A 12,142-nucleotide genomic window follows, 5' to 3' on the forward strand; every position below is an offset into this window, starting at 1 on the left:
GGGAGGGGGACTGTGTGCAGGAGGAACATTAGGATAGAAATCAAGCTTTTCATTTGGATTTTCAGCATTCAGTAGGGATGAAAAGTAATTTCCAAAAGCTGCAGCACATGATTTGTCATTCAAATTTAGTTTTCCATTGAGTCCTCTTATATGTAACGTAGGATGTTTGAACTTCAATAGATGTGATTTAAAGGCTTTATAAAATTCCTGAGTGTGATGTCTTCTAAAATTTGCTTCTATTTCATCAGTTTGGTTTTTTTTAAGGGTCTCTTTGTTGTTCTCAATGCTTTTGATGTATCTTTCCTCACCTTCAAGAAGTTTTCGTGATTTTCGGAGGTTTTCTTGCTATTCCATTTTATCCAAGTCTGTCTCCGCTTTTCAATTGCTTCATTACAATCTTCGTTCCACCATGGGTATTTATATTTTTTATTGGTCAGTATAGTTTCCGTGACTGATTGTACCATGGCTTCTTTAATTCTGTTCCAGTCTGTTTTATTTGGTTTGCTGTGTAGAGTTTCTGTAAATTTGTTGTTAACATCTTTCAGTTTACTTATATCAAATTTTGGAGGTCTGTTTTTTCTTGAAATATTGGAAAGGTTCTTTCGGCTATCTGGGATGATATTCATTTTTACCAAAGACAAGTAATGATCAGAATTAATGTTGACATTCCTCAAAACTTTAACATTGAAAATTTCCCTGGTGTATTTTTTAGAAATAGCTACATGGTCCAGCAGGAATTCTCCAAACATTGCATTAGGGTGTTTCCATTGAAAGCTGTGGATTTTAAAAGATCACAGTTCTTACAAATATCAGTTAGTCACTCACCATTTTTATTTGTTCTTTTATGTGCAGGGTAGTCGCCAACAATTTGTTTATACTTTTTTTACCTACCAATTTGTGCATTAAAATCGCCCATCAAAATTATGGAATGGTGTTTTGGAACTTTGTCAATTGTTTCTTCAAGTTTTTCCCAAATTTTGTCGACTGATTCTGATTCTTTTTTGTTTGATTCATATGTGGCAGCATGGAAATTTACTATCGTATAAGCCTTATTCATAGATTTGAAAGACAGTGTTGACATTCTTCCACAACTTGAAGGGAAATCTAAGACTGAATCGATCATTTTCTTGTTGACAATAAAGCAAGTGCCTCGATGTGTGATATTTTTTGTGACTCTTTTGCCAGGTTTCCCTTTGTATATTCTAAAGCCGTCTGATTCAAAACAACATTCATCTGTGCATCTGGTCTCCTGTACAGCTGATATCATTACATTTTTTCTCTTAGTATGTCTAGCAATTTTCCAACTTGAAGAAGAGAGTTTATATTTATGGTTGCCAAGAAAGTCTTAGGTTTCTTATGACATGATGATGTAGACTCCCCAAAATCCACAGGTCTACTTGTCCCATGAACGGGAGTGGATTGGTTGCCACCCGGGGTGGTTATCCTGAAGGATAATGGGGTTGTGACTAATGGGGTAGTGAGCCCCACAGTGTGTGAAATTCAGCCGCCCATTCTGGGTCAGACGCTGTTTGCAGCCGCTCATTCTGAGACAGACACTACAGTTTACTAGTTTTGGTCCACCCTGGCTATTTCATTTCACCAGTATCACCCATATCTGAGAGACATTCCCTATCCGCCACCCGGGGAGGTGTCCGATGGAGGACTAGTAAACCCCACACATCATGTGTTTAGTGATGGTGGTTCCTCCGCCCTTTCTGCGATTGAGGTGTCACTAATCATCCTCTTCTGCCATCCAGGCCGTTGACCATCCTAGATGAGAAGTATAGGTTGGGAAATGAAAGACCCCTAGCACTCGAAACCTAATAGCATCAGGGTCAGAAAGAAATAAGAGGTGGCCGAGGATGGCCAGATAGGAAAGACAAAAGTGTGGAGCCTGGAATAAGTAAGTGGAAGCAATACCAGGACTCAGCTCGGGGCGCCGTGGTCATCAGCCATGTACTCGCTAGGTGTGAGTCCCTGGGGGAATGTATTTTAAGTAAGTTAAGAAAGTAAATATAATCTAATCTTAAAGCCCATATTTACTAGAATTTCCTGGCGTATTTCTGGATATTGACCGTTCTTCCTGGGACACCATGTGTAGAATCTGATAATGATCCCATTGGACTCTTTCAGAATGCCTCAGACAGTAAAATCTACATCAGTCATCATTCTAGAGGTGCAATAATTAATCTGGGGCAGTACTCCTGGATCTTGCTGTGTAGGGAAACATTTGAAAGCAGAGTTCAGCATTTCTGCTTTTGCTTTGCTACATCCGTGTGTGTGTGTGTGTGTGTGTGTGCGTGTGTGTACACTAACTTTGGTTCCAGTGACAGCTTTTGCATATGACCAGAATTCCTTTGGAATTTGTGAAAGATGTTTCTGCTATGGCAGTTGTTGAAGACTTCATGCATTGACCTTTGGACAGTTAAACATGTTTCCTTTAGCATCCCTCTGTCTGTAGCCCTGTGCTTTGTTTTACACCAATGGGATCTTTTATAACACAAGCTTTATTATCTCTGCTCCTTATTTTGTACGACTGAGATTTTTCTAACCTTCCTGTTAAACAACAGTTCTAAAAATAATTGCAAAAATTTAATGGAAGGAATTACTCACATAAATCTTCAAGGAAAAATCCCAACAAAACTGGTCTCTGAATTCGAGGTGGAAAAACAAACTTCCTGGCAAACATAAAAAAATAACCAAATTATATAGAAACACAAATAGGTGAAAAGAGAAAATGTTAGTAAAATTAAATATCTTGAAGTAACTATTTCCTTATCCTTTAAAGAAATGTGCATGTCAAGCCTTGTACCTCCCTAACAGTTAGTACTATAAGTGACCAATCTTCCAGGCAGAGTGGACAGAATGGATTAGAAAGGTCTGTAGTAGATGTAAGAATTAATATAATGGAAAAACAATGTTATTTAACTGAAGACATTTATGAAAGAAGTGCATCTCTTAAAAATATGAAACTAAAAAGACTACCACAGTGGTATTTTGGAATGCTTGTATGTGCATAAGTGCTTAACATTCACCTACAAGCTGGATATCTAGAAGTACTTTAGAGACTGATTATTAGAAAAATAATGGATGCAACACAAACAAAGGCAAGTTGGAAAATGGGAAACAGTGAAGAGATCTACCAAAATATATACATCTCTCTCTCTCTCTCTCTCTCTGTGTGTGTGTGTGTGTGTGTGTGTGTGTGTGTGTGTGTGTCCCTCCCTCTCTCCCACTCTCCCTCCCCCTTTCCCTCTCCTTCTCTCCAACCCCCTCCTTCCCTTGCTCCCCCACTTCCAAATCAAAAAGGATGGACTGATCATGTATTTCCGGAAAAAGAAATTGATAGCCTGGATCACAGAAACAGGAAAATAACAGGAGTGAAACAGCATCAAACAATCAAAAAAGACAAACTAGAAACGCTTTTAGAGCTAAGATCCTCGATTAAAAGAACAGGTGGAGCATGGACAGAAAAAAATACCATATTTAATGGGTGAAGGAGTATTGGTAAAAAGCAAACAATGAAAATAGAGGAACTGGAGTTGTCAGGTGAATCCAGATTGCCAGCTGGTGCAGAACTAAACAGATGGGTGCTGCTACTTCATTATCATTTGGCTCATTGTGAGAACAGGAGTTTGACATCTGGAGTTCAAAGAAACAAGTTTGTTTTGGGAACTGTAATACTCTATAGTGTTAATTCATAAGACAGATTGGTGCATAAATACGTAGCTTCAGGAGACACAGCTCCCGGTATGGCCACTAGAATTACATAAAAACACACAACAGTCCTCATAGCTTTCAGATTCATGGGTTCCTTTTACAGGGAAGAAACTAGTATTAGTTAAGGGAGACTGGAAAGGAGAACTCATGCATTTGACAAGGACCTGGAGACCTGGAAACTGATTGTTATGATTATTTTACTTTCATGACATACAAAATGAGTGCTTGTAAGCAGTCTGTGATTTGAGAGACCATATATGAAAACTGTGTGGGTGGGGGGGGGGGGGGGGGTCAGAAACTGTCTGAAAAGCTTTTAATAATCTTTCTGGGTAGATTGTACTGAGAAATAATTTTTAAGACAAAACTTCGATGCATTGCACTGTTTCCAATTTAATTAGCATTGGAGGTAACCAGTCAGGCTGTTGCCCATGCAAAAACAAGCAGCCTGCCAGGAATGGAGGTGCCAAATATGTTGAAAGTGTTCATTTAGTTGTAAATTTATGTGGGAAGAGGAGTAATGGGATGATGACAGGTGGGTTTGACACACACACTTCCCACAGCAGAGAATGTTGTGATATTTGTATCACTCTTTTGTTCCATTTGAGGAAACCAAATGAATACTGCATTTAGCAACACCATCTCTGGCAGGCTGCTTGAATTTTGCGCACGACTCCTTTATTGACTAACTTCAATTCTAAATAACTCTGAAGCAGCGCAACATACCAAATTTTTTTCCTAACAATACTTTCATGGCACAACCTCCCCTGCAACACCCTTACAAGCTTTTCAGATTGTTTCTGATGACCCCCTATACATGTGGTGCAATAAAGTCCATCTTGCATAATAGAGTTGACAGCCTACTGTGTTTTTTTTTTTTTTTTCAAACGGTTTCATCATTCAGGAAAGAAGGAATATGTGTTCATCCATTCACACATCGATTCATCATGTTCCGTAGATCCCATAAATAAGGACAACCTTCAGAAATGTGGAATGAGTCAAAAGTATATATTAATATCATACAAAGACACCACAGAAACAAGTGCATCTCTAAAAAAAACAGTACTAAAACACTGTACTAGAGTGTCAGAGTAAGAGATCAAAGACAGTACATTAGTAAGCGCAATATCTGTTTCAATCCCCAGAACATAAAAGGGAGGAATAGAGTGAAAAGAGTAAAAAATGATTTTGAGACAAGAAGTGGAAAGAATAATATAAATAAAGGTGATAAAAAGAAAAAGTAAAAAGGAAAAACATGTATATGGAAGGATAATTGAAAATTATAAAAATAAATAATATAAAATTGTAGCAATCACAAATAGAGGAAGGCTGGATCTCTCTCTCTCTCTCTCTCTCTCTCTCTCTCTCTCTCTCTCTCTGTGTGTGTGTGTGTGTGTGTGTGTGTGTGTGTGATGGGGAGGTGACACATTTGCACTCTGTTTTAAACAAAAGCAAGGTTTTCACACATCTCAAAGTTTATTGCGTCACATTTCCTAAACTGTGTTGCACAGTGATATAAATTTGGAGGTGATATATGTAAATACTGCCTGCAAAATATGTTGTGAGTAGGGTTAGTAGTAAAAAGTAATAAATTGAAATGCCATGCCTGATGTTGAAGTTTTGGTGTATACCATAGATTTCGGGCTTCTAAATAGCTATGACATCAAGTTTCCTGAACAAGTTTATTAAGTGGTATATGTGGATACTGTCTACACTCAGTGTTTTGAATAGAGTCTGTAGTAACAAAGTAATAAATTAAAATGCCATACATGATGCTGAAGTTTTACTGCATGAACAGCAAAAATGTAGTAAGCAATAAACATTTTTCCTGTCATCATTTTTAAGGGGGTGTCTGTGATAAAAAGTTTTGTGAAATTTTGAAATAATGTTTAAAGGTTGTTGGAAGTCACTAGGTGCTGTCATTCTCAAATACAGGTATTTGCACACTGTCAGCTATGCTGCCTCAAGACAAACATGCAGTTTCTAACTGTAATACTTGTCTTATTGTGCAAAACTTTTAACATTAGAGTATACACATCAATGAGTAGATTATGACAGCATTTTAAATGTTTGAGTTTGGTCAGTAACTATTCGAAACATTGAAAATAAAATTTTTGTTGCTTCTGGAAGCCATTAGATAGGCAGCCTGGATCAGGTACTAGGATCTGGATTATGGGTTCTGGGATAGTCGCTTAGTAATATAGATAGGTCCAAGAGGGCCATGGGCACTTAGGTTTGTTGAGTCATGCTGAAGAGCATGTTCAGCAATTGAGTACTGTACATCCCAGAGCCGATAGTTCATCCGTGCTTATTCAGGTTTCCTTCATTTTGGTGGTGCTTATCCACATGTAAAGAGATGTGCAGTGAATGCATTTGTAGAAATAATTTGTGATTATAATCTACATGATAATATCTACAACAGTGAGTGTGGATTGTCAGTTATAGAAGTATTGTGCACACAGTTAAAGATAAGTGTAAGAAAATGAAACAGAAGGAATAATAGCATACATAATATCTCTTACTCTTTCATCTTACCTTCCCAAAAATGATCATCACAAAAGAAGCAAGAAAGACTTTGGGCTTCATGCATTGTGCAGTTCGACAATTGAGAAACTTCCTGGCATATTAAATCTGTGTTGGACCCATACACTTGCCTCCCACTAGCAATGCTTTTACTGACTGAGATAACTGCCCACATTTTGTTTATGGCCCCAGTCCCCCCCCCCCCCCCCCCCCCCCCCAGAAAGAAAGAGTTGCTTAATTGAAGCTGAGCCATACATTGATGTTTAGTCTGTAAGGACATTGTCCAAGGGATTCAAGGATCAGAGTTTCAAGTTGTGGTACACCACACAGTCTTGACATGCCAGGATGTTTCACATGAGCAAACGCTCTGCATGAGAATGAATAAATCATTATAGGAATAACGTCTAGGCTAGGCTACCTAGCACAATATCCTTTCTCCCAGAAGGGCTAGCCAAGCAGGGTATTCAAAGAGTTTTTTGTGGAGTTTGCAAAGTAGGACAAAGGTTCTGGTATAATGGAAGATGGATCGTGAGTGACATCAAGATAGCTGGTAAAATCACTGCCAGTGAAAGGCAAGAGCTCAAGTTTGAAGTACAATGTGGTACACAGATTTTCACACCACCATGAAAGATTCATTGTAGAACCCAACTACTACTGTGTTTTTCACATTCACACACCATCTGTGCCCTGAATACTTTTATATTTTTTGCAGTAACTTTTAATACTGTAGTCTGTATTTTGATTAATTTTGACTAATGAGCATTTGCCTTTTTTTTTTTCTCTTCAGAATCTGTGCATAGTGTATCGGAAACCACAAGAAGGGGGACATGCTGCAAATCAGTTGGAATTTTGTCAAGATGACATCAGGTCGTTAGTTGAAGGATTTGTGAATGCTTGCTGCTTCCGTCTTTGGATTGGATTATTATAGAATGTGTTCCAGATGATAAAGGCAGCATGGTATTACACTTCTAAGAATGTTGTTCACTGTTAATAATTGCTGTTTAGTTTGTTTAATGCCATGACATTTTGTGTGAAATGATATATTTTGATATTGAAAATGGCATGCAACTTTATTTTTAATGTTGTACATAAAATCATATTTTTGCTAGCGCTATGTTTATAAAACGTCATAACTCATTAAAAGAGCTATTATTGGGAATAGCTACCAGAAATTATATTTTAAATGTGCTAGTTACCTCGAAGTTCAGTGTTTCAAGTTTTCTACCATACACAGATCTGCATACAACGTTTTTGCTATGCTGCAAAAAAGCCTGAAAGGACACAGGAAATGGGTATTGTTTGTTTCTGTGCTAGAGGGTACACTAAATAAATTTATACATACCAATCAAAATTTCATCCTCAATAAAAAAAATGTATTGTATACAGACTTCGTAACCCATTAACTTAGTGCTAATGCAAAGAAATGAAGGCAAATGAATTTGTTCTGAGGTGTGTAGAATATTAAAGTCAGTGTAAGAGGGAAAGGGGAACTGCTGTAATAATCCCACAGACACTGCCAAAAACTATGAATTTTGTTGATAATATGGTTGAAATTTATTTCTTTAGTATTATTTTTTGAAAATTTTTATGGAATTTGTTCATGTTATTGTGCCTTATTTCTCAGTTACTGCACAGAAATGAAGGCAAATTAATTAGTTGTAAAATTTGTATGTAATTAAAGTCAGTGCAGGAGAAGATATATATTTTCAAAAATGTATAATTTTTGTCAACAGTTTTGGTCTGCTAATATTTTGTTCTTTTTAAAACAATTTTTGTGGATTTTTTAATTGTTATTGCACTTTATCTATCATTAATTCTCCTTCTTTGTTTTTAAAAGTTTCTCAGTCATGGCCATTTGGGCTTGACAATGTTGTAGATGTGACTATTATTTCACAAAGAGATTGTACTGATATATTTTATGTTTTATTACTATATACTGAGAGAGAGAATTTGTGTCTTCATTCGTAATTTAACTACAGAAATGTCTGCTTTCGACAAGAAAGATAACATTCATACAGACTGTTGGCTCAAGTTTTAATTTAATGTAGGTACATGTTAATTGCACTGATTAATAGAGAAAGTTTGTAAACAAGGATGTATACATTTCTCACTGAAAAAAGCACAATTTGAAATTTAAGATCAACAAGATCTTGGGTGTACATGATATTGCCTATAGAATAGACATATATAATTATGTGAAGGTGGCAGTTCAATGGAGCTGCTCTTTAACTAAACAAGCAATGTGCCAAGCTAGAGAATAAGGAAAAAAATAGAGAGATGGTAGTTTCATTTCTGCTGCATATGCCAAAGGTAATTGTCTTTTTTGGTTGTTATTACTATTATCATTATTGTTATTTCAGAGATTTTATTTTATGTTACTAGTTTTTAGAGTATCTTAAAATATGATGTTATTGTACATGAAATAGACATTTTTATATCCTTATAGTGAATTAAACTTATACATGAAGAGACAAGTCTCTTTGTTAGTAACAGCATGTTTATAAATATTTTGTATGGACATCCGTCCATCTCATACGGGGTGGGGGATGGTGGGTTTAAGGTAAATGAGAGGTATAGCGCAATGATGGAAAATCAGTTCTAGAAGTGTATGAGAATTCTGTAACAAATGAAAACTCTGCACTCCAGATTCCAGTGTGACTGGAAGGGAGGGGGGTTAGAGTAGGCAAGTGCCGCTCTTTGCTCTTTGCAGCCCCCTCCCCCCACCTTTGCAGATGCCTATGACTGTATCCATTTTCTGTGGATTTTTGACAAGCAGCATTTAACAATTTTGCCTCTGCTTGATATGCTTTGTGTCCATTTCATTTACAATAATACTACATATAAGCTATAGTCTTTATGTTGGTGTTTTTGTTCATAATATTTATTGTAATGCACAAAATTGTATGCCTATCTCTGTTCAATCTTACTGCTGTTATTTAATGCTTCTAAAAGTGGCGATACTTTTTTTCCACTTTCTACTCAGGAATTCAAAACTACGTTTCTTACTAATGTTTTATCATTATTGTTTATTGTTATACTGAACAACCCATGTAATAACTACCCTGATGGATTGCACAAAAAGGTTGTTTCCTTTTTGACATTCTTTAAACAAAAGGAGGACTGATAATCTCTGCATAAATTATCTCCTTCTGCATCAATATTGTGCAGGAAATTTTCACTCTAGTAAATTATTTGATATGAACACAGTATGATTGCCTGTCAATATTGTTATAGCTGAAATTAAATGCTCATCTGGTATGTGGAGACTTCTCAATCCATGAATAGATTTATTAAGTGGATGTGATACTTGTACTTTATTTACTCATTACTGTGTACTGTAAGGCTTACAAAGTACAGATGTAGCATAGAAAAACCAGTTGTAAATGATAACTGTTAACTGAAAACCATGTAGATTCATTGAGCAGTAGAGTGCTTGTTTTTATAAGTTTATCTTAATTTTATTTTTTTTTACTTTTCAGATACTGTAAAGTACACTATTTTAATATGACTGTTACTATGTAATTTCATTAATTTTATAAGCCAGTGTGATGATTTTATTTTGCGAATGCTTATTTATGAACTCCAGTAACTGCAAATTAAGTGGAGTCTATACAGCTCTCTGCTGCCAACCAGAGACAAAGTGGTGATTGTTGCAGCTGTACTTTCAGCTACATTCCTTGTATATTCTACAGTTTATAATTGCATACATAGCTTATAATTGTGGTAGCCCTATCTCTCTCTCTCTCTCTCTCTCTCTCTCTCTCTCTCTGTGTGTGTGTGTGTGTGTGTGTGTGTGTGTGTGTGTGTGTGTCCAGGGGAGCATGGTGTTTCTAGAATTTCTGTGAAGTTTTTCTGAGAATACACAGAATGGATACCTATTAAAGAGAAATTTGATCTCAACTGTAAATATGTTGTTATTGTTTGTGCACTGTAAAATCTCCATTAATAAAGAAGTTCAGTGAGAAAAATAATGTGATAGTGAGATGATACAGTGTGGGGAACTATGTGTAAATGTAGGATATCTCCAGTGTTTTCAGTTACTGTAATAAAATATACATATTGAAGTACAAACTTGAAAGCTGTTTTTCTTCTATTATAATTGATATTATTTTTATTATGTGGATATTCAATGCTAAATCTAAGAACATTGAACCTGAAATGAATTACCCATTCATTTAGTAAGCCAGTTAAGACCCTCAGCTGTTGCCTGTTCACATCCTCACAGTGGCAAGTTGTGTACTTAGCTTTTTAGTTCAATTCTTAAATTTCATGCATGTTTTTTCTATTTAAGTGGCTTAATCTCATGTTTTTAACTGTAAGTGTAAATACAGGCAGCAGTTTTCTTTACTTCTGAATGGCCAGCTATATAGCTTATTAAGGCATCAGCGTCCATTGACAACATGTTGGGAATGTAGCAAGTTGCATATCTATGTTTCTGTGTGCTTTTATAGTTTACTTCTTCAGTTATTCTTGCTAGGATGGGTAGGATGTGTGCATGCTGTTTGCAGATGCAGAAGCAGCTGGCCACAGTTCATGAACAGTTGAATGCACTTTTAGCTACACTCAGCTGCCTTCAGGTTGCTGTCTCATGATGTAGTGGTGGTGGAGAATCTGGCACGTTGGATGGGACACCTCAGATGCTGCTAGTTTCACCTGCGGGCTCTACTACTGAGGCACCTTTTAATGTACATGTTGTAGTGGATCCACCCTCAAAGCAGTGTGAGTAGTCGATGATAATGAGTTCGCATTGCATGAGACGTAGGTCCAACATGGAAGCTGATCTTCTGGCCTCCCCTGTTTGCCCTGTGAGCTAGCAGGTGCCTATTCCTTCAGTAGGGTCCAAACAGGTACACATGTGCAGAGATTGACTAGTATCAGGACCTCCAGCAGTAGATGTTGTATGGAACTTGGCTGAAAAGAAAGCCAACATGCTCTCGGTATGTCTGCTGGGGGGCCTCATCCAAGAAGTGGAGATGGTGTTGCCTGTGACTATTGAGCTTGCAGAGTGCAGTTGTCTGCAAGTCGTGGCTCACTTTGGTGTCAGTGACACTTGTCCCATGGGTTCTGAGGCCACGTCCTCGGTTCATACAGATGGCTGGCGGAGGTGGTGAAGGCTGCTGACCTCACATGCAGGGTGCAAGCAGAGCTCACAAAATGCAGCATTGTTCCCAGAGCTGATTGGGGTCCTTTAGTTTGGGACCTAGTGGGCGTCTCAACAAAAAGCTTCATCAACTTCATACGTCTTGGCTGCAGATTTGTGGACCTAAATTATCGACTGGGTAATTGTAGGACTCTCGTTGATAGGTCAGAGGTGCACTACACAAGGAAAGCAGCTACTCGGATAGCGGGACACTTGTGGAGTTCACATTGGGGTTTTGTAGCCTGGGTGATAGTTTGAGGTACTCTAATGAACACTTGCCAGTCGATATGCAGATAGCAAAATCACACTGTGTTCAGTGTGAAGACACTTTGACTGTCAAAATTTTATCAGTAAATTGTCGAAGCATTTGTAACAGATTTCCCAAATTAACTGCCACCCTTTAAAGTTCTCATGGTCACTTTATTCTTGGGAAGTGTACTGTTAGTAGCATGTAAATACCCATATCATGCAATGCTAGTTGGAGTTGACTTTAACCAACTTAGTATTGACTGGGATATCTATGGATTCATTGCAGGCGGTACAGACAGTCTTTCAAATTCCTTTTACCACATTTTCTGAAAACTGTCTTGAGTAGCTATCTCAGCAGCACACATCCAGTGGAAATATCTTAGACCTTGTAGCTACAAACAGGCTGGACCTTATTGATGACAGCAGTATAAACATGAGAATTAGTATCATGATTTTATCATAGCAGCTATGGCTATGACAGTTAATAAATCAGTCAAAGAAGGCTAGGAGAGT

General features: G+C 37.3%; 1 protein-coding gene across 1 annotated transcript in view; it reads left to right on the forward strand.

Moving 5' to 3' along the window:
• LOC126249194 (KICSTOR complex protein SZT2-like) overlaps positions 1 to 10,312 on the forward strand; it is a 706,154-nt gene extending 695,842 nt beyond the window's left edge. Inside the window, exon 59 of the mRNA XM_049950848.1 lies at positions 7,028 to 10,312. Within this exon, the coding sequence (XP_049806805.1) occupies positions 7,028 to 7,168 (141 nt within the window). The 3' untranslated portion in view covers positions 7,169 to 10,312. The remainder of the gene's footprint in view (positions 1 to 7,027) is intronic.
• Positions 10,313 to 12,142: the final 1,830 nt, after the last annotated feature.

Source organism: Schistocerca nitens, chromosome 3 (assembly GCF_023898315.1).
Source record: "Schistocerca nitens isolate TAMUIC-IGC-003100 chromosome 3, iqSchNite1.1, whole genome shotgun sequence".
Classification (NCBI taxonomy): Eukaryota; Metazoa; Arthropoda; class Insecta; order Orthoptera; family Acrididae; genus Schistocerca; species Schistocerca nitens.